Here is a 21,682-nt window from a genome sequence, read left to right on the forward strand (position 1 = left end):
AAGTTAATTGTTTACATACACTTTATTATGTCAGGAAAGTGACATGACTACAGAAGACACATAAGAATGTACTTAGTGCCTTTTAGCAGTTCTGCATAATAGAACCAGGACTGTTATATCGCAATAATAATTTCATATTCTCTTCCCCAGCAGCAGAGAAGGCCACCTGAATTTTCTTAGACATGGATTTTGGTTTGTAAACACACTTTTGATGGATAGCTTACTCTTTAAATGTGGAGAACAGATAAATAAAGGTATGTTAAATAGAAAAAACAAAAACATTAATAAACTGAACCATTACATGTGATAACCACTTACAATTATTGCACCACGTCACTCTGACAGGAGAAGAGATCAGTGTGCGAGCATTACTGTGCTAGATGGCGGATGATCTAGTCTGTTGATCTGAGAAGTGAATAGAGGCCCTATAGTATGTCATTTGTATATTTCTATACATTTACAAGTGTGGGCGGGGTCACATTTCGACAAATAGATTATGCAGTAGTATTTCTGCTCTCATCTCTGCTGCGCTGCTGGGTTTTATAATTTTTTTATCCTGCATTTATGAATATTGTGTAGTGCCATTTCTCTTGCTTTTTATGCTGGCTGTAATTCTCTGTATGGATACTATAGGACATCATTTGTTTACCATGCTAAGTTTAAATCTGTCCTCTAGTGTGTACTGTTCAATATGTTGAAATATCAAAACTGTCAATTCTGGTTTGTTTGTTTTTTTAAGGTGCAGGCTCCAACATTTTCATTTCACCTTCATTTTTTAATGGCACTTTCACATTTATATATGCCTACTTTTCCATATTTTCATTGTATGTTACAGTGTGATCTTTACATAACACAGTGTTTAACCTCCATGCTTAGCAACTCTTGAAACAAGATACCGGTCACACATGGTTTACAATGAGTTGGGTGACTCGGACTTGCACTATAAGAAGGACCAATAAAGCCCAGCCACTGTATAGCAGTGCAAAGTGGGAAGGAGAGTGTCATTATCCTAGATGTAGACTCTGCTCCATAATGCAGCTGGAGTCCCACCATTTACCCCCTCATGGACGTTTTCGCTTAGCTGCAAACTACTCCCAGGTCACTCAAAAGGTACTCATAGAGGAGGGTTGTCGTCAAGTAACAAAGAACTGGAATGTGCAAGAGGCACGGGACACTATGTAGCTGGAAGCAGGGTAAATCTAGTGGTAATGAGTGCAGAGATGGCCCAGCTGATGATCAGTCTGTAGTTACAAGAGACTGTGGGTGCTCGGGTGACACAGAGCAGACCCAAACTCTGAATGCAGAGCCCTAGGGCAGTGGAGATGCAAAAGTAGCTGTGTTTGAACCATAGTGGGGTTGATTTACTAAAAATGCAGAGTGCAAAATCTGGTGTAGCTTGGCATAGAAACCAATCAACTTCCTGGCTTTTTTGTCAAAGCTTAATTGAACATGCTGAAGTTAGAAGCCTCACCAGATTTTGAACTCTCCAGATTTAGTAAAGCAACCCCAGTGTCTAGTTCAGGATAATAATGCAGACCATTCAAGCTTTACCAGAAATCACATTCATTTGAAGTGTCTTCAACAGTCCAGGTACAACCTGGAAGTGGCCATGGGATACTTAGGAGGGACTGGAACACACTAGGTAACAAACTATGACATCAAGTATGTAGTGAGCCAAAGTGGCTGCCCTTTTGTACTTATAATTAAAAACTGTACAAACATTTTTCAAACTATTAGTATATGTACTGTATATCCCAACTATTAGTATATATACACACACTACTGTATATTTAAACAAATTGAAAAATGATACATTCCCTTTAACTCAGACCATGAAAAACACTTTAAACTGGTTAACACTGGTACAAACATATTAAATAGCATATAACGTGGTGCAGTAAATTAATTAAATGATTCTTGTTTCCATGCTATCTCCACAGCACCACACAATGATACTTTATGCCTCATTCACACATTCTATAGGTCCAAACAGCAGATTCTTGTGGCTAGAATCACAGATGGTTGCGTGCATGTGTGGCCAGGAAGACTGTAAAAAACAAATGACATGCTGACAGGCACTGCAGCTGTCTGCACATCCAGTGGTTACCCAAAGTGGGAGACCAGTCCCTGGCAGGAGACCCCAGAAGAGGAGGTTCAGGGATACTTTGTGCAATACCATTGCACAAAGCTGGTGAGTAGAACATTAAAAAAAAAAGAAATGCTTTACAAACGCTTTAAGATCCCATTAAACGTATTCTTTTAAATCACTAAATAACCAAAGTTCTAGCAGTATTAAATTAAAAACATTTAATAAGTTGCAGTTTACCAATCCATACACATGGTGACTGCATTGGTTTCCGTTTTGTTTTGTTTTTTCCCTTTATTTTCACCTGGTGATTTGACCAGCAACACACTTTTTGTCCTAGGCCTCATTCATTCATATGTGCAGAAAAACTGACATGCAGATTTCACTTACAGAGACATCAGTTTTCATGCGCGCTTCAAACTGTTTTATATAGTTGCAGATTCAAGCGCAGAAAAAAATCTGCACATGATACTAGTGTTGTGGTGTGAACAGGGCACATAGAGAAAAACTGATTGTGTTGTGTCCTTGAAGAACATGTGGGGAAAAATGACGTCTCTGCACCATGGTGTGACAAGCCCCAAGGGTGTCTCCACTCTGGATGTAGGAGTAATGGAAGCAGCCTAGGACAGCAGCATTGTCAATTTGGGGAGAGGGTAGTGTTAGATGAACTAGAAGATGTAGATGGACCTGACTAACAAAGTGAAGCTGAGCTCCAGCTAATATTTTAAATGCAGTTGTAGAAACAGGTTTTTGTTTCTTTTGTGATAAATGTTTTACATGAATGAATAAAAGCTGGACATTGTAAACATCCTGTCAGTGTTAAATGCTCTGTCTCCACCTGCTAACCACCATTTTTGCTGGTCTATTAAAGGAAGTTGAAAGAACAGACCCACTGGTCAAATAATCAGGTGAAAATAATGGATAAAAGTCTATCTAAAAGAAAAAAAAAATTAATGCAGCCACCATGTCTCAGAACTGGTAATCTGCAATTTGAACAGGTTTTTGTTTTGTTTTTTAAATAAGCCTTTAAGGGCTTTGCTGAATCTCTATGCTCCCTCTTACCCATTATGATCAACAATCAAAGCAATACTTTTCCTATTTTCCCCCAACATTTTTGGAACTTACTAGCTAGATACATTCAAAAATCATCGGCCCTTGATGTATTGAAAATATACACAAATTGCAGACAATAACTTTTATCCTCTAACCAGAAGTTTACATTTAATACGAACTGTTCTTTGCGTCCTAAGATAGCCGAAAAAGTGTACCATCTAAACTCCTAACTTCTGCATTAATCTATGGTTAACATGGCAAAGGACTCCACTGACCTCTAGAAGAAAGCAGCAGTATAAGTGTTTACTATTGTTGTTGTGCACACTGGCTGTTCCTCGGGCACTCAAATAGAGGTGCATCAAGTGTTTTATCACCGCTTACCGTAGATCAGCTGGCATGGCAATAGAGACCCCAGCTGTAAACTTAGAAGTCGTCCAGTGGCAATTCAGGAAATTGTTCAAAGCAGTCTAAGCATACGATGCAGTAATATTTTGCTGCTTGGGAAGCATGGTATTTACATCCTGCCATACTACCATTCTTTCAACAGTTGCAAGAAATGCAAGGACAGGCATAATGTCTAGGCAAACGGTCAGCTATTCCAAACTTTGAGAAATACTGACAGCAGAATTGTGGAATTAACAATTAATTAACATCCTCTGTTGAATACAAATCCAACAGAATTGACTATCATATTTTCACACCGTGGCAGTTTTCCTATTGGAAACAATATAGTAAAGATAAGAACTACAGCTTTACAGGATGGCAGAGCAACATATGCTATACCACACTCCTAACATCCTGCATCCGACATACAGTCCCAGCTCCATTCTGGGACATGAGAAAATGATATGGGAAAACATAGTCAATAGGGTCCTCTCTCCTGACTATAGGGGTGTCTGTCTTAGCCCACAATGACTCCAAATCAGCCCTATGTCTAGACCTACTGTGATGTTTGTATGCACATAGGTAACCACAGGACTTTAAGGGTCTGTTTATCAGTAGCAGAATTTATATAAAAGGGAATGATCCAAAAGCCTTATGACTGTATACAGTAAGATCGTCAAGAAGATCAGCCACCTCCCACTGGCTCTATTCTTAAGACGGTACATATTTAATACATTTCACTACTTTACAATATGTACATTATTGCTGTTCTAAACAAATAAATGCTTTGTAAAATCTGTGAAACACACTTTAACGTATGTTTTGCCACACCAAGCATCACTCTTTGAGAACCAGTGTGTCCGGAATTTAGTTATCGCCATCACTCTACTGCTGAATTTAGTTATTGTCATTCCTCCACTGCTGAATCCATTGTGTGATCTGGTCCAGGTTTCTCTCCAGGTCTTCTGGTGTGTTACTGGGCAGCTGATGAACAATTTCTGATTGGTATGACTCTGCAGCCTCTTCATAGATAGTCTGGAAGATCTCACACTGGATGTTGTCTTGAAGTTTTTTCTCCTTGTATCCCCTGAAACAAAGATATTAAGCCAGTTTACTAGAAATGTATGATTACAAGAAACTCATGTACACCAGTGGCACATCTACCTTTGTGTTCATCCGTTAGATTAGTTTTGAATCTGTTGTATTTCCAAAGTAAGGAAATAAGCTTATATTTCCAAAAAAAATATGGTGCAAGAAAAAGAAAAACTTAGGAAAGATTTATAGGGACATGCAGACATCTGCAATATGCTGTCTAATGTTCAATGAGACTCTGCCATGGTTCCTCTCCACAGCAGCAACTGTCACATCTAAATCCAGTGCTGCTGTGCAGGGCTCAACCTGCACAGTCACATCAAATATTCACAGGGAGCTGTGAATGAATAAATTAACTCGTAGTCTATTGACACTTGTTCTAGCTCAGTACTAAAAGCCCATGCATAGGTACCAGTAGGGAGCTGGTTGCAGTAGCCTGGCTTTAACCCACGATCCACTGTTCACAAGTGCAAGGCTTTCCAATAAAAAGCTTTTTTTTTTTTTGCAAAAACCTGTGCATGTAACAATTTTGTTCATAAAGCTGAGTTTAGCCATTACATTTTGTAGTGTAACATGTCCCTAAAAAGGTGAGCGTAGCACTGAGCCTTTAAACTTCAAGAGTAAAGATATAATGAACACTACATCTGTCGTAACCATCAGTCAAAAAAAAAAAAAAAAAGCACATTTATGGCTTCATCGCTCACATCTCTACACCAAACGCGGGAAATGTTAAATGTCTGCTATGAACCTGTTCATTTGGCAATAGCTTTATCATTACTTTGTCATCATTATAGACAAAAGGAAGACATGTTATTCTACAATTTGTCATGTTTAAAAAAAGGAAATAAACACTGAAATTATGCTTGTGGTACAAAGCATTGCAAAGTTATTTAAAAATGAACTAAAAGGGTTTTAAAGGCCTCATGCACACTGAAATGTTTTTCAGTTGGCAGCAGAAAAACGCCAATTGCGGCAAAAATGTGTGTAAATGTGTCACTGCGTTTAACACTTAGATGTTTATTCATTTCAACGGCCATAGTACTAGACGCGTTTTTGCAGCATTTTGCGTTTTTGGGCCAAAACGTTCCTCTCCTTAACGAGATTCTTCTGCGTTCAGGAGAGGGATGGTTCACTGGTCCTAAACACTGATGCTGCTAAACTCTGTATGTGTGCATGGACACAGACTTTTATTGAGTTGAGTTCAGGGGCTGTGGCAAAAAATGCCAAAAGCTCTTGAACTCATCATGAGCAGCAGTGTGCATGAGGCCTTATTCTCAATTTTGTGCTCTTTTTATTGTGACACTAAAAAAAAAAAAAAAATTAAAAAACAACACACAAAAAAAAAAGTTTAAAATATTATTGATCAATTAAAAAATGTTTTGATAGTTTTTAGGTTGCTTTAATTTACATTATCTGAATATTGAAGATCATCCCTGCAGATGAAAGATGCAAAGTAGATACAAAAGTAACAATTTCCACTATGAACAACTGAATCAGCCAGCCTTTTGTTGCTGGCAGCAGCCTTTTTTTTTTCTTAAGAGTCAGAAATTGCTGGCAAGTGGGGGCGGCAGTAGGACAAAAGGATTTGCCATGCTACAAATGTCCCGATGATGTTTTTTGTGGGCGTGTGTAGCAGTGTCTTCATCTAGTTAATGAGCAGTTTCGGGATTTTTACCTGCTTTCCAGCCTTTCATACAACAAGGAATTGTCTGTTCTCAGCACAAACACGATCTGGAACCATCTTTCTGGGAAAAAGTCACAACCGTGATAGTCTACAATGACTCCACCATCACTCATTTTATCCTCCAGCTCATCAATCACCTGGAAAGAAACAAAAGATGAAAAAGATATACAAAGCGGGGAAAATACAAAATAGTCCAAGCAGGCGACAAAAAAACAAAAACATTTCTCGTTCATAAAAGGTAGATTACTCAGAAGAGAAATGTGTAGGCTGCCATTACTGTAAAAGCATTACACATCCACACACAGGTCTTTCCCATAAAATAAGTGACCGTTTTACTTTTACTTTATTGCTTCTATCTCACATAGTGATGTTTCAGCCATGTCTAGTTCTTTATCAAGTTAGGAGCAACAAGGGCTATACATGGCTCAAAATCTTGCTATTTGAGTCCTGGACTATAGGATTTTGTACTGCCTCTTTTATGTGATAGAGTGAAAGAGCCAATACTGAAAGAGTAACTATACTCACCTTGGCTCCAGCAATGCAGCGTCCAGGAGCTCCCCCACCGAGCTATTGGCATCTTCGGGCAGCTGGCTTCCGGGTCCCGATCACCATCATCCAGCAACTGCTGAATGACCAAGTGGGAGAGCACAGGGAAGGAGACAGTCAGTAAAACTACAGCTGGTCACCATCACAAACTAAGTGCACATCATGCCACAATATGATAAATACACAATACAAATTTAACATTTTTTTGTTTCCCAAATGGTTACATGTATTTTTTTTTTATATAGGTCAACATTGATTGTCTGGCACACTGTGGATGGCTTGCTGGCTAGACAGCCTGTCAGAGGAGGAAACGGCGTCATGTGTATTTCTCATATATTGTGACATTGTGTGCACTTAAGTTTGTGAGGGTGTCCTGCTGTAGTTTGCCGTCTGTCTCCTTCCCTGTAATGTCCTGTGCAGTCATCCAACAGTTGCTGCTGCATCTGTGTTGGCAGGTGACAGGTTTGAGGACATGTGTTTTGCTTGTTCTGTTTGTAATTTAGAGATTTGTTTGCTTTTTGATTGGTGTGTTATATGACATGTTAGTATGAGAAGGAAGAGTGTAGGTTCTCATTAGTGCAGTGGGAGTGCATTTCTAATTGATAGATTACTTAATTTTTCAATTGCTGAACCAAGCTTGTGTTACACACACACACACACACACACACACACACACACACACACACACACACACACATATTTTATTTGATGTATGTGTATATGAGGTTTGAGTAATCGCTGAATTTAGAGTGAGACGCGTCGCCTTTTTGATGTTTCTGTCATACTTGTGATGTTATTTTAATGCTTCAATAAAGATACCAAGGAATGTAGCAATATTCCGGATTTGTACATGTTACTAAATCTCGCAAACGAGCTGTGCAGCACCCTGGGTTCCAGTTCACATGTGAGAGTTGGTCACTCACGTGGAGTGGTATCATTTTGGCTTAAGCACAAAAAGTCAATCAGCTGTGCTGCTGTGCACATGTTCTAACAATAGACATGCTGATAGGAGGAGAGAGCACAGTGACCAAGAGGTGAGCTTACCAGTCTACTGATTCTCCTTTCACCATCCATTTAGCTTGGGGGAGAGACAAGACTTTACTTATGGCTGAAAGTTTTCTCTTGCAGTGGGGCTATGCCAGCAGTGCAAGGGTTAATTGCTTGTTTTAGTCTAGGTGAGAGATGAAGGGAGATATCCTGCTAGGTCCCTCCAGCTCCTACGCCCCTTTTCCACTGTAAAAAACAAGCACTTAACCCTTGTAGTGCAGCATAGTCCCACTGCAAGGGAAAAAACATTTTCTTTGCCTGGAGTTAGACTTTAACTTTGTTAGAAAAAAACTCACATCTCCTACCATGCAATCTCTAAAATGGAAGGACAGAAATACAAATCCTTTGGATGGTAATACAGAAAAAGATGAACACAACTGCTAAATTACTCATCTAAAAATCTGCAGTGTGTGTGTTCTCTTCCCATCACATAAAATTTGCATAGAAATTCAGCTCAGGATTTACTTATATTTTCATACAAGTTAACCTTGATTTATGATTTTGTATTAATAACATACTTAGAATAGATTTCCCAGATTAGTGAAAGGTTCACTTTACACTAGAAGTATTATATTATTGACCATCAGGTGTCATTCTTTGACAAGATAACCGCAGACATGAATAAATAATTAGAATACAGAACTTACTCTATCTTCATCAAGAATAGGACAGTCATATTCTTCATCATAGCCTTCATACAAATTGCCTAGAACAACAAAAATGATCAAATTATCAGAACAGTTTGCATGTCACTCCTCCCAAATTCTGGAACAGAACTCTTATTTAACACCACACTTACCAAAACATTAGCACCATATAGAATATTGTATGACATCTAGCAATGGCCTGTTTTTCACACATTTTTGGATTGGCACCTTTTACTTGAATGGGCTACCCTCCGCTCCAAAAACACCAAAATATGTCCTGTACTTTTTTTTTTTTTTAAAGAGACTTTGGTGCATTTTTGAACTGTACTTTTTTGTGCATTTCGTCGAGCGATAAAACTGCCCACTTTCTTAGGGAGTTTGGGGTGCCATTAGGATTTAATGGCACCCAAACTTGCATTGCTTGTTTTAGGAGTGTTTCAGAAATGTGAATTTCCAATGCACTCAGGTGTGAATAGGGCCTTATTTTATTACAAATAGCAATAAAAATAAATAAATAAATAAAACGGGCTCAACATGTGTCCACAGATATTACAATATCTGGACTAGTGGTAGTAGCTCACGTTATTCATGATTGCAATATCTCTGATTTTTAGTCAAGCCCCTTTTAGGTGTATGATTTTAAGCCATCTATAATAAGAAATAATTTTTTTATAAAATCATGTTTGTAGAATGTATCACTGTAGCAGCAGAAAAGTCCCTGTCTCAATTCCTTCTATTCTTATTGCAAGGACGGATGGACGGACAAGGAAGTTGTGGAAAGAGATGGCCAGCAGATAAGCAGAACTCTCAGCATGAAAGGAGATTTATCAAGTAAACTTATATTACAATGCTGATGTTATGAAAAGAAAATGAAAAAAAAAAAAAAAAAAAAAAAGAAGGAGCATGTTGTGACTATAGATCTTCTCATCTGCCAAGGCAGTAGAGATGTTTCCACCTTCTGGTACAATAATTTTTATGGAGAAATGTTTACAAAGCAAAAATAGACAGTCAGTTCCATGCAGGGGATTAAGGCTCAAAAAAATAATTAATTACAAGCAAGTCGTGGTATTAAAAAATTCAATTCAACAGAGCAGCCAGTACTGGAGAAGGCAACATGTTTCTGGGTACGCGTAGACCCAGAGTGTGGTAGCTTGGAAGGGTGGAGAAGAAAAAAAAAAAAAGGGGGGGGGAGGGCAATAAGGCTGGAGGGAGGAAAATAGCAGTAGGAGAGCAAGGGGGAACAGAGAGGGAAAGGAGCAGAGGTAGAGGAAAAGGTAGAGGGTGTCTGCGGGTCAGGCAGCATCCCTTGGTGGCCCGGGAATACCCAAGCTAGTCAGGGGCAGGGTGGGAAGAGCATAGGACCACCAGGGCCTCCACACTTTGAGGAACTTGGGGTGGGAGTCTTGGAGTATACTTGTAATTTTCTCATGAATCATAAGAGTGGTCAAGATGCTCTTCACCTCTGCAAACTACACTGAGGGCTTCTTCCAGACCCTAGGAATGGTGTGTTTCGCAGCTATAAAAAGGTACGTTGTCTGTTTCTGCTGACAGGAGAAGAGACCCGGAAGCAGGCAGTGGAGAAGTGCATGTTGGGGGTTCTTGCAGAAGGGTACATGAAAGGAGGGTCAAGAGGAGTCTGTAGACCTGTGACCAAAAGCCCACCAAACAGGGTCAGGACCACCATATATGGATCTTGTCTCCACATTGGCCACAGCGCCTGAAGCATCTGTGACTACATGACAGCTTCAAGTGGGCTATGCGGGCTGGGACTCAGTACCAGTGGAGGAGGACTTTATAGGCATACTGCATGGTAACAGTGTTGAAAGAACATTTGGCTACAGCAGACCAGGCCCTGCTCCAATCCTCCAGGTCTATGGGGGCAGATACATCTTTTTCCCATTTGGAAATGTACAGGTGGGAGCGGGGTGAACTTCCTGTGAAATTGCGAGATTTCCTCTGCTAATGCTGAGCTAAGAGGGTGGCACGGGCTACCCTAGTGCACTTATGATAACGGCCATGAGCTTGTTCTGAAGAAAACTTAGAAAAAATGCAGGGACTCAGACTCATAGCGTTCGGAAGAAGCACAGGATCTTAGGGAGCATGGTCATCTTGATAGCATTGTTATGCCCAAGTCATGATAATGAAGAAAAGTGCCAGGAGGACAGGAGAGAGGATATGGAGTGGAGAAGAGGATAATAGTTGGTAGCAAAAAGAGAGGGATAGGACAGGGTCAGGTGAACTCCCAAATACTCCAGGGACAAGGTCTGTATGGGAAGGATGCCTGGAGATGGGAAGCCAGAGCATCCGGGAGAGAAATATTTAGGGCTGTTTTTTGGGGATTGATCTGAAGGCCAAAAAAGGACGCAAAGTAGGCCAGCAGAGAGTGCAAGTTGGGCAGCGCTGTGATAGGATTAGAGAGAGTCAGGAGGGCTTCATCCGCAAACAGGTTTACTTTCTAGGATATGCCGGCATAAGAAATCCCCGTGATTTTGGTGTTAGCACGAAGGGCCGCTGCCAGGAGTTCCAGGACCAAAATGAAAAAGGCCGGGGAAAGGGGGCACCCCTGTTGTGTTCCTCGGAAGATGGGGGAAGAGGGCGGATGTTTCCACCTTCAAGTGAAGAAAATTAAACTGGAATACTTATTTACAGTAAAAGCTACAGTATCTCACAGAAGTGAGTACACCCCTCACATTTTTGTAAATATTTTATTATATCTTTTCATGTAACACTGAGAAAATTACACTTTGCTACAATGTAAAGTAGTGAGTGTACAGCTTGCATAACAGTGTAAATTTGCTGTCCCCTCAAAATAACTCAACACACAGTCATTAATGTCTAAACCGCTGGCATCAAAAATGAGTATACCCCTAAGTGAAAATGTCCAAATTGGCCCAATTAGCCATTTTCCCTTCCCAATGTCATGTGACTCGTTAGTGTTTCAAGGTCTCAGGTGTGAATGGGGAGCAAGTGTGTTAAATTTGGTGTTATTGCTCTCACTCTCTCATACTGCTCACTGGAAGTTCAAAATGGCACCTCATGAACTCTGAGGATCTGGAAAAAAAAAAAAAAAAAAAAAAAAAGAATTGTTGCTCTACATAAAGATGGCCTAGGCTATAAGAATTTTGCCAAGACCCTGAAACTGTGCTGCAGCACGGTGGCCAAGACCATACAGTGCTTTAACAGGACAGGTTCCACTCAAAACAGGCCTTGCCATGGTCGACCAAAGAAATTCAGTGCACGTGCTCAGCATCATTTCCAGAGGTTGTCTTTGGGAAATAGACATATGAGTGCTGCCAGCATTGCTGCAGAAGTTGAGGGGTGGGGGGTCAGCCTGTCAGTGCTCAAACCATACAATGCACACTGCGTTAAATTGGTCTGCATGGCTGTCGTCCCAGAAGGAAGCCTCTTCTAAAGATGATGAACAAGAAAGCCCACAAACAGTTTTCTGAAGACAAACAGACTAAGGACATGGACTTCTGGAACCATGTCCTGTGGTCTGATGAGACCAAGACAAATTTTTTTGGTTCAGATGGTGTCAAGTGTGTGTGGAGGCAACCAGGTGAGGAGTACAAAGACAAGTGTGTCTTGTCTACAGTCAAGCATGGTGGTGGGAGTGTCATGGTCTGGGGCTGCATGAGTGCTGCCGGAACTGGGGAGCTACAGTTCATTGAGGGAACCATGAATGCCAACATGTACTGTGAAATACTGAAGTATAGCATGATCCACTGCCTTGCTAAAGAAGCTGACGATAAAGGTGATGGACTGGCCAAGCATGTCTGCAGACTTAAACCCTATTGAGCATCTGTGGGGCATCCTCAAATGGAAGGTGAAGAAACGCAAGGTCTCTAACATCCACCAGCTCCTTGATGTCATCATTGAGGAGTGGAAGAGGACTCCAGTGGCAACCTGTAAAGCTCTGGTGAACTCCATGCCCAACAGGGTTAAGGTAGTGCTGGAAAATAATGGTGGCCATAAAGAATATTGACACTTTGGGACATTTTCACTTAGGGGTGTACTCAATTTTGTTGCCAGCAGTTTAGACATTAATGGTTGTGTGCTCAGTTATATTGAGGGGACAGCAAATTTACACTGTTATACAAGCTGTACACTCACTACTTTACATTGTAGCAAAGTGTCATTTCTTCAGTGTTGTCACATTAAAAGATATACTAAAATATATACAAACATGTGAGGGGTGTACTCACTTCTGTGAGATACTGTATGAAAATGTAGCATAGACTTCTGCATCAACTAAGTCTTGTCAACACTGCAGATCATTAAAAAATAGGCTGGAAGGGTTTCTAAACTATAACCACTAATATTTATAAGAAATAACACTGTAATGCAGCCTCTGCTGAACTTTTGTAACACCGAGGAAACATTAAAATTACTTAAGTACGAGGAACCCCCCTTTCCCCCCGCCAATAATTATATCCATTAGCTCATGGTCCCTTAGCATGATCAGTAATTTGAAATATAAGAATAGATTAAAAAAAATAAGGAACATGGCATGTGGCAGAACGTCAGCCAAAACAGGATAAAAATGAACAGCCCATTAAGAGATTAAATAAAACCAACTTTCTAGGAATGTTCAGGTCCACACCAGGGATTTCCCACATAGTAGTTTATTTCTGCCACTTGATGTTCTCGGTCTAATGGCAAAGCATCATTCACTCCACTTCATCTGAGCCCATGTCATCCTGGATGTGCCCCAGCCTGTTACTAGGTGGTGAAAGGAGAAGCGGTACAGTGGTCAGTGAAAATGTGCTGGCAGATACTAGTGGTCAGTGGTGAGAATGCTCTTTAAAATTCGAGGACAATGTAGTGCCCCCTTACATTTGTGGTTGCTGGCCCCATTAGAATGGCGGTCACTGGGAGAAGGGCCCCATAATATTGGTAGTCATTGGAAAGAATGTCCCCTTTACAGATAGTTAAAAAGATCATTGTTGTCAGAGATTGTTTATCTGAGAGGTGCACATTACTCTTTGCTCAAGGAAACCATTGCAACCTCTGGAAAAAGGTTTAGAGGATGCAGGTTTTTAATTTAAATAATTCTGACTTTTGGTTGAACTGGTATACACCAGTATTTAACAGTCAGCTCTACCAGATGCCCATCCCCTGCATACAAAATACAGGTGTACCTGTACCCATCCTCTCGCATACACCGGCATCTAACATCACACAGCTCTACACTGCCCATCCCCTGCATACACTAGCATCATGCAGCTCTACCTGTATGCATCTCCCTGCATACACCAGCATAACATACAGTTCTACCCATAGTATAAAACAAAGGGGAGAAACAAAAAGGGGAAAGCAGAGGAAAGACAGGGAGTCCACTAGAAATCAAAGAAAAAATGAGGTACCTCCAGAGGAGTCTGGAAGGGTGCTACCTAAGGCATATGAAGAAAAAAAAAAAAAGAAAAAAAAGGCTACACACCTAAAAGGCTAACCTCAAAAACATATTTATTTATGAAACATATACAGTAAATTAGGCATTGCATCAGGAACCTGGCAATCAGTCCCAATCATGAGAAACCCCCCCACCCCTGGTATAGGGAAACCCTCCCACACTAGACACACACCGATGGTACCAAAAAGTGTCCCTTGTATGTACACAGCACCCGCACCTCCCCAAAAGGGACCCAACCCCCCTCCCCCAACACCACAACCACCCCTCAGCAATCCACCCAACCAACCCAAAACAAAATCAAAACCCCTGGGAATACCTCCCAAGGTCCCCCAATACTCCTCCCACAATGACCCTCCCAAACCCACCAGTCTGACCACCCACCTTATCCTGAAAGGGTAAGAAGGGAGCTGAGGTATAACACCAGCCCACTAATGCCCCCTACCCCCCTAGATCAAACATCCCATCCACCAACACACCAAATACAAGACAATATGATATTCCTATAAATAATAATGGACTTCAGTACAATTCAACCTCAATGCATAAACAATGTATAAAACCAGTTAAGACCTGAAAGAACATATCAAATGTAAAGGGCTATAGCCTGTAAAGTCCAACTGAACAGACAGGTCATCAGTGCATTAGGAAATGTAAATCTGGTATGGCCAGTCCACAGAAAAGGGGTATGTCTATAGTGGTGTCCAACAGAGTATATCCACCAGTCCATGAATGTGCACTGCGGCAGTTGTTCCACAGCCATCCTCCAATAGTAGAGACAGGCTGATGACCAGGCATGAATGGGCCGCAGCACTCAGCAGAAATAATCCGCCAAGAAGAAATGCAATCAGCATGTAAAACATAAGAACATGGGTGGTGATACAGCCAGCGCGAATAAATCAAAGATGTGATCAGAGTATCTGCCTCAGCAACTTCGATGTGTGTAACCAGTCCAGCCTGTGCAAGCTTGCACAACTGATACGACATACATAGCCGCACCAGGTCGCCAGTACTCACGGTGTGGTAGGACCCCCAAGGTCCTGTACATCAAACCGCAACTTCTAGTCCCAATGTTGTGGCCATGTCCTGTGGAGGCTCCATTCATAGTCCAATGGTAACTGCCAGCTGTACATCATGGACAAGATACCATATCCATGTTGGTAGGATCCTGGAAAGACCCCATGTGGTGTGGAGGTGGTGTGCGGGGAATTGAGGGAGGGGCCGTGTGACCACGCTAACGGGTTTCTCCCCGCCTACTTCCAGGACTTCTTCAGAGCCACTGGTTAGACAGATTGTCAGTCATTACTTATACAGTTGTGACCAAAATTATTCAACCCCCAATGCTGTAAAGGGGTTTAGGGACTATAGTGTACATTTGGAATTGTATTCAGAATCAAATCCTACAAGGACGTTGTAACTACCCAAATGCAACTAAAATGACATCAATTGTTTATGTAATACAGTAGTAAATGGTTCTTATGTGGTTTCTTCATTGCCACAATTATTCAACCCCTTAAAGACTACCACTCTGAAGAACAGAGGTTCATACAGGTGCTTTCCATCAGGTATTGAAAACACCTGTGGATGTCACCGAGCAGCAATCAAGCATAATAAGCACCAATTAGGCAGCTTTAAAATGACTGTGATACTCAGCTCCTTCTAGACATTTACTGGTGTGGTTACAAACATGGTGAAGGCAAGAGAATGGTCCAGGAAGACAAGAGAAGAGGTGATTTCTCTTCACAGGAAGGGCAATGGCTATAAGAAGATTGCAAAGATGTTAAACATACCAAGAGACACCTTAGGAAGCATCATTCGCAAATTCAAGGCAAAGGGCACTGTTGAAACGCTACCTGGTCGTGGCAGAAAGAAGATGCTGACTTCGACTGCTGTGCGCTACCTGAAGCGTAGAGTGGAGAGAAGTCCCCGTGTGACTGCTGAGGAACTGAGAAAAGATTTGTCAGATGTGGGTACAGAAGTTTCAGCCCAGACAATAAGACGCACACTGCGTAATGAAGGCCTCCGTGCCAGAACTCCCAGGCGTACCCCCTTGCTGTCTCCAAAGAATAAGAAGAGTCGACTGCAGTATGCCAAAAGCCATGTGGACAAACCACAAAAGTTGTGGGATAGTGTTCTGTGGACTGATGAAACAAAATTAGAACTGTTTGGGCCCATGGATCAACGCTATGTTTGGAGGAGGAAGAACAAGGCCTATGATGAAAAGAACACCTTGCCTACTGTGAAGCATGGTGGAGGGTCAATCATGCTTTGGGGCTGTTTTGCTTCTGCAGGTACAGGGAAGCTTCAGCGTGTGCAAGGTACCATGAATTCTCTTCAGTACCAGGAGATATTGGATGGAAACGTGATGCAGTCCGTCACACACCTGAGGCTTGGGAGACGTTGGACCTTTCAACAGGACAATGATCCCAAGCATACCTCCAAGTCCACTAGAGCATGGTTGCAGAGGAAAGGCTGGAACATTTTGGAGTGGCCATCGCAGTCACCAGACTTAAATCCGATTGAGAACCTCTGGTGGGACTTAAAGAAAGCAGTTGCAGTGCGCAAGCCTAAGAATGTGACTGAACTGGAGGCCTTTGCCCATGAAGAATGGGCGAAGATACCCGTAGATCGCTGCAAGACACTTGTGTCAAGCTATGCTTCACGTTTAAAAGCTGTTATAACTGTAAAAGGATGCTGTACTAAGTACTAAGATTGAATGTCACTTGGGGGTTGAATAAAACTGATAATGCTGTGAGCACAGAAAAGACATTTGTGGTTATTTCATTATAACTGTTATGTTATATTTGTCTGACCTACAAGTGCCTCTTTAATGTAAATGTAAGCAAGATGACTGAATGATCAAAAGCAATGTCAAACTGGCCAAAACACTCAATTTCAGTGGGGGTTGAATAATTTTGGTCACAACTGTATATCATCAGGGGTATCCACCCCCAAATCAATTAAAGAGATCTCTCCTTCCATCTAGCACCTGTCATCCACATATATAGGGAAGGAGGGACAAGAAAAAAAAAAAAGGATCGGGGAGAGGAGGAAAGGGAAGCATATAATTCACACAACAATACCATGAAATATACCATAAATAAGAAAGAAAAAAAGGTGAAAAAAGGGGGGGGCTGCCTACACCATCCACACCAATTCAACCCAGTAGCTATATACATGCAATATCATCTCAGACAGACTAGCCACAATGACCATAAGACCTCCCATTTTAATTCTAAAAAAAACAGTTCTACCCATACCCATCTCCCTTCATACTACAGTATCCACCATCATGCTTCTTACCTTTGCCAATCTCCCTGCATACACCAGTATCTAACATCATACAAATTATCTGTACCCATCTCCCTGCATACACTAAGATTTATTTAATACAGGTACTAATATAGCGTCATCAGCGCTTTACATATATTCACATCAGTCCCTAACCCTGAAGGGGCGTACAATGTAAGGTTCTTAACGTACAGTCATACATACACATACTAGGGCCAATTTAGATGGGAGACAATTAACCTACCAGCATGTCTTTGGAGTGTGTGAGGAAACCGGACTACCCGGAGGAAACCCACATAAACACATGGAGAACATGCAAACTCCAGGCAGGTGGTACTGTGATTGGGATTTGAACCGATGACCCTAATACTGCCAAGCAGAAGTGCTAACCCTTTAGCCATTGTACTGCCCCGATCATGCAGCTATACCGGTACCCATCTCCCTGCCTGCATACACAAGAATCTAACACAATACAGCTCTACTTAAGCCCATCTTCCTGTGTATGCAGACATCTGGAACACATTTTTTTCACAAATGCAATGTATTTCATCTGTTCTATTATATCAAGTTTGGTGTTACACAAATGGATCAATTCTCCATCATCCATGACAGACTGGGTGATAGTTATGCATGAGACTAAGCTATTTTAGTTAGTTATATAATGCTTGTATACAGTAGACAGGGCAAAAATACAGGTGTATTTTTTATGTAGCTGTTTAGTTGATTCACAAAAGAAAATTAACAAAATGGATAAGACATGCAAATTCCTACCTTCTTTTGCGAGATCTCCCACATTTACGTATGTCATGCCACATTTCTCTGCAAGTTCTTTGCCTAGAGTTGTCTTCCCAACACCAGGGGTCCCTGCATATGATCAGCAATGCAAATGTCACACAAATTTATTTATTTCAGGTACTTTTATAGCGCCGTCAATTTACACAGCGCTTTACATATATATTGTACATTCACATCATTCCCCAACCCTCAAGGGGCGTACAATCTACCTACAGCAGGTCTTTGGAGTGTGGGAGGAAACCGGAGTACCTGGAGGAAACCCACGCAGGCACAGGGAGAACATGCAAACTCCAGGCAGGTGTTGCCGTGGTTGGGATTCGAACCAACGACCCTAGTACTGCCAGGCGGAAGTGCTAATCATTTAGCCACTGTGCTGCCCAAATACATGCAGGCTGACAATGACGGGACAGCAAATCATATCAACGAAAATGTATTTCAGACCAGTATATGTTTCCTGTTGGTATTCTCTTGTGGAGGTACATGATAAATGAATCACCTGGTAATAATGTATGTTAGCAGTATGTCAGGTGTATAATGGATTATGAACTGGGGTTATTACCTAACATTCATTAGAATGCTGTGGTCAGTAGAACAGCACTTCACAAACAAAGGATTTCCCAGCACAATTACCAGCCAGCATGCAAAACAACTAAAGTGGCTCTAACAGTTTGTGTTAAAAACAAAGGGTTTTGTTTGTACACATTTGCAAATATATGCATAAACTGTAGTGCCCAGGTCAAGGGACCTCTGTATATACTACTGTCCTAACTCTAAATTTCCAGAGCCTCCATAGTGGGAACACATAAGAATGGATAGATTGAGGACAGGTATGCCTGGAAGAAGCTCACCCCTCCAGAACCTTTGTTTGTGATTGCATTGCCCTTCCACATACACCTAGGTTGGAGTGTTTGCCAATTTTTTGTACAGTTGCGTCAGTTAAAGTCTGATTGTCCATTTGTGGGATGTCCATTTGTCACCTGCAAGTCAAATACTGGGATGCAACAAGCTATCAATAGATGTCACACTTATGTATATCAGTTATTTGCCATCATGGCATTAGGGTTCTGCGTCATATATGTGCTACAGTCATGGCCAAAAATATTGGCACCCCTGCATATCTGTCAGATAATGCACCACTACACCCAGAAAATTATAATTACAAATGTTTAGGCATTTTCATGTTTCTTTTGTTTGCATTGGCATAACACAAAAAAGTGGAGAAACTTTAAAAGCCAAACCTGACACATTCCATGGAAATCCCCAAAAATGGACTGGACAACATTATTGGTACCCTCAATTTAATATTTCATAGCACACCCCTTGGAAAAAACAACTGAAATCAAATCACATCTTGCAGCCATCAATGAGTTTCTTACACCTCTCTGGAATTTTTGACCACTCTTCTTTCACCAGCCGCTCTAGGTCTCGAAGATTGGAAGTTCCTTTTCCCATCTGCTGTTTTGAGATCTCTCCACAGGTGCTCTAGGGGATTGAGATCTGGACTCATTACTGGCCAGTTCAGAACTCTCCAGCACTTGGTCTGAAACCATTCCTGGGTGCTTTGGCTCATTGTCCTGCTGTAAGACCCATGACCTCAGACGAGACTCAACTTTCTGACACTTGGCCCTACATTGCACCGCAGAATTCCTTGGTAGTCTTCAGATTTCATAATAACATGCACACGGTCAAGACATCCAGTGCCTTAAGCAGCACAGCAACCCCAAAACATCAGTGACCCTCCACTATGTGTGACTGTAGGGACCATATTCTTTTCCTTAAAGGCCTCATTTCTTCGTCTGAAATCAGTAAAATGATGGACTTTACCAAAAAGCTGTAATTTTGTTTCATCTGTCCACAGCATATTCTCCCAAAAGAATTTTGGCTTCCTCAGGTAAGTTTTGGCAAACTCCAATCTGGCTTTTTTATGTTTCTCTTTCATCAGTGGGGTCCTCCTGGGTCTCCTACCATAGCATCCCTTTTCATTCAGATGGCGATGTATACTGTGAGCTGACACACTTGTACTCTGTGCCTGATACAGGGGAGTTTAATTACAAATTACAGGAGCATCACAAACTTGGAATGCAATTATTTCTTACAATTTTGAGAAGGTGCCAATAATTGTGTCCAGTCCATTTTAGGGGTTTTGTGTGGAATGTGTCAGATTTGGCTTTAATTTTGTGTCATACCAATGTAAACAAAAGACTTAAACATGAGAATGCCTAAACATTTGTAATTGCAGCAATTTTCTGGGCAAAGTGGTGCATTATGTGACAGAAATGCGGGGGGGCCAATATTTTTGGCCATGACTGTAGATACTAGCAAAATGCTGCAGTCACCTGTAGTCAGGGTTTGAGGTACAGGGGGTGTCAGCAGTCATCTGTAGTCAGGGTGATGGGGTAGAAGGGATGTCACTCACAAGTCAGCAGAATGTTGGGGTACAGGGGTGTCACTCAGCAGGATGGTAGGGTACAAGGATTGTCACCAGTTAGCAGGATGTTGGGGTGCAGGGGATGTCACTCAGCAGGATGTTGGGGCACAGGAGGTGTCAGTCAGCAGGATGTTGGGGTACAAGGGGTGTCACTCAGCAGGATGTTGGGGCACAGGAGGTGTCACTCAGCAGGATGTAGGGTTAGAGAGGGTGTCAGCACAGTCACCTTTAATTAGGGTGTTGGGGTACAGGGGGTGTCACTCAGCAGGATGTTGGAGCACAGGGGGTGTCAGCACAGTCACCCGTGGTCAAGGTGTTGGGGTACAGGGTGTAACTCACCAGTCAGCAGGATGTTAGGGTACAGGCGATGTCATTCACCACTAAGCTGGGTTACAGGGGGTGTCACTCAGCAGGATGCTGAAGCACAGGGGGTGTCAGCACAGTCACCTGTAGTCAGGGTGTCATTCAGCAGGATGTTGGGGTACAGGGAGTGTCAGTCAGCAGGATGCTAGGGTACAATGGGGTGTCACTCACCAGGATGTTGGGTACGGGGAATGTCACTACAAAAGATGTTGGGGTACAGGGAGTGTCACTCACCAGTCAGCAGGATGTTGGGGTACAAGGGGGTGTCACTCACCAGGATTTTGGGTACGGGGAATGTCACTACGAAGGATGTTGGGGTAGAGGGAATGTCAGTCAGCAGGATGTTGGGGTACAGAAGGTGTCAGTCAGCAGGATGTTGGGGTACAAGGGGGTGTCACTCACCAGGATTTTGGGTACGGGGAATGTCACTAGGAAGGATGTTGGGGTACAGGGAGTGTCACTCACCAGTCAGCAGGATGTTGGGGTACAAGGGGGTGTCACTCACCAGGATGTTGGGTACAGGGAGTGTCACTCACCAGTCAGCAGGATGTTGGGTTCGGGTGAAGTCACTAAGCAGAATGTTGGTGTACAGGGGGTGTCACTCACCAGTCAGCAGAATGTCGTGGTACAAAGGGTGTCACTCACCAGTCAGCAGGATGTTGGGGCTCCTCATGGTCACTCAACTCTGCGATCACCCAGGACACGTGTTCCCCTTCGTACACCTCCACAATCACGAGGAGGGGGAGGAGCAAAGACACGACATCACTTTCCATGACCAATCGTATGACACCCTGAGGCTCTAAACTGTAGGCTTCCAGCGAAGAGAACGATTAAATATTTCCCTGCAATGATAATA

The 21,682-nt window shown here is 42.1% G+C and overlaps 1 protein-coding gene across 1 annotated transcript; it reads right to left on the minus strand.

The window, feature by feature from the left end:
- Positions 1-3: 3 nt before the first annotated feature.
- Positions 4-21,625, minus strand: AK6 (adenylate kinase 6). Its single transcript, XM_089693210.1, has 5 exons — positions 21,472-21,625; positions 18,012-18,104; positions 8,540-8,598; positions 6,291-6,436; positions 4-4,610 (listed from the first exon to the last, which is right to left on the minus strand). The coding sequence occupies exons 1-5, from the start codon at positions 21,497-21,499 to the stop codon at positions 4,421-4,423; spliced, it is 516 nt and encodes a 171-aa protein (XP_089549336.1). The 5' UTR covers positions 21,500-21,625; the 3' UTR covers positions 4-4,420.
- Positions 21,626-21,682: the final 57 nt, after the last annotated feature.

The sequence above is a fragment of the Staurois parvus genome, unplaced genomic scaffold (genome assembly GCF_062004578.1).
Source record: "Staurois parvus isolate SC_StPar_1 unplaced genomic scaffold, SC_StPar_1.0 ptg000618l, whole genome shotgun sequence".
In the NCBI taxonomy this organism is placed as follows: Eukaryota; Metazoa; Chordata; class Amphibia; order Anura; family Ranidae; genus Staurois; species Staurois parvus.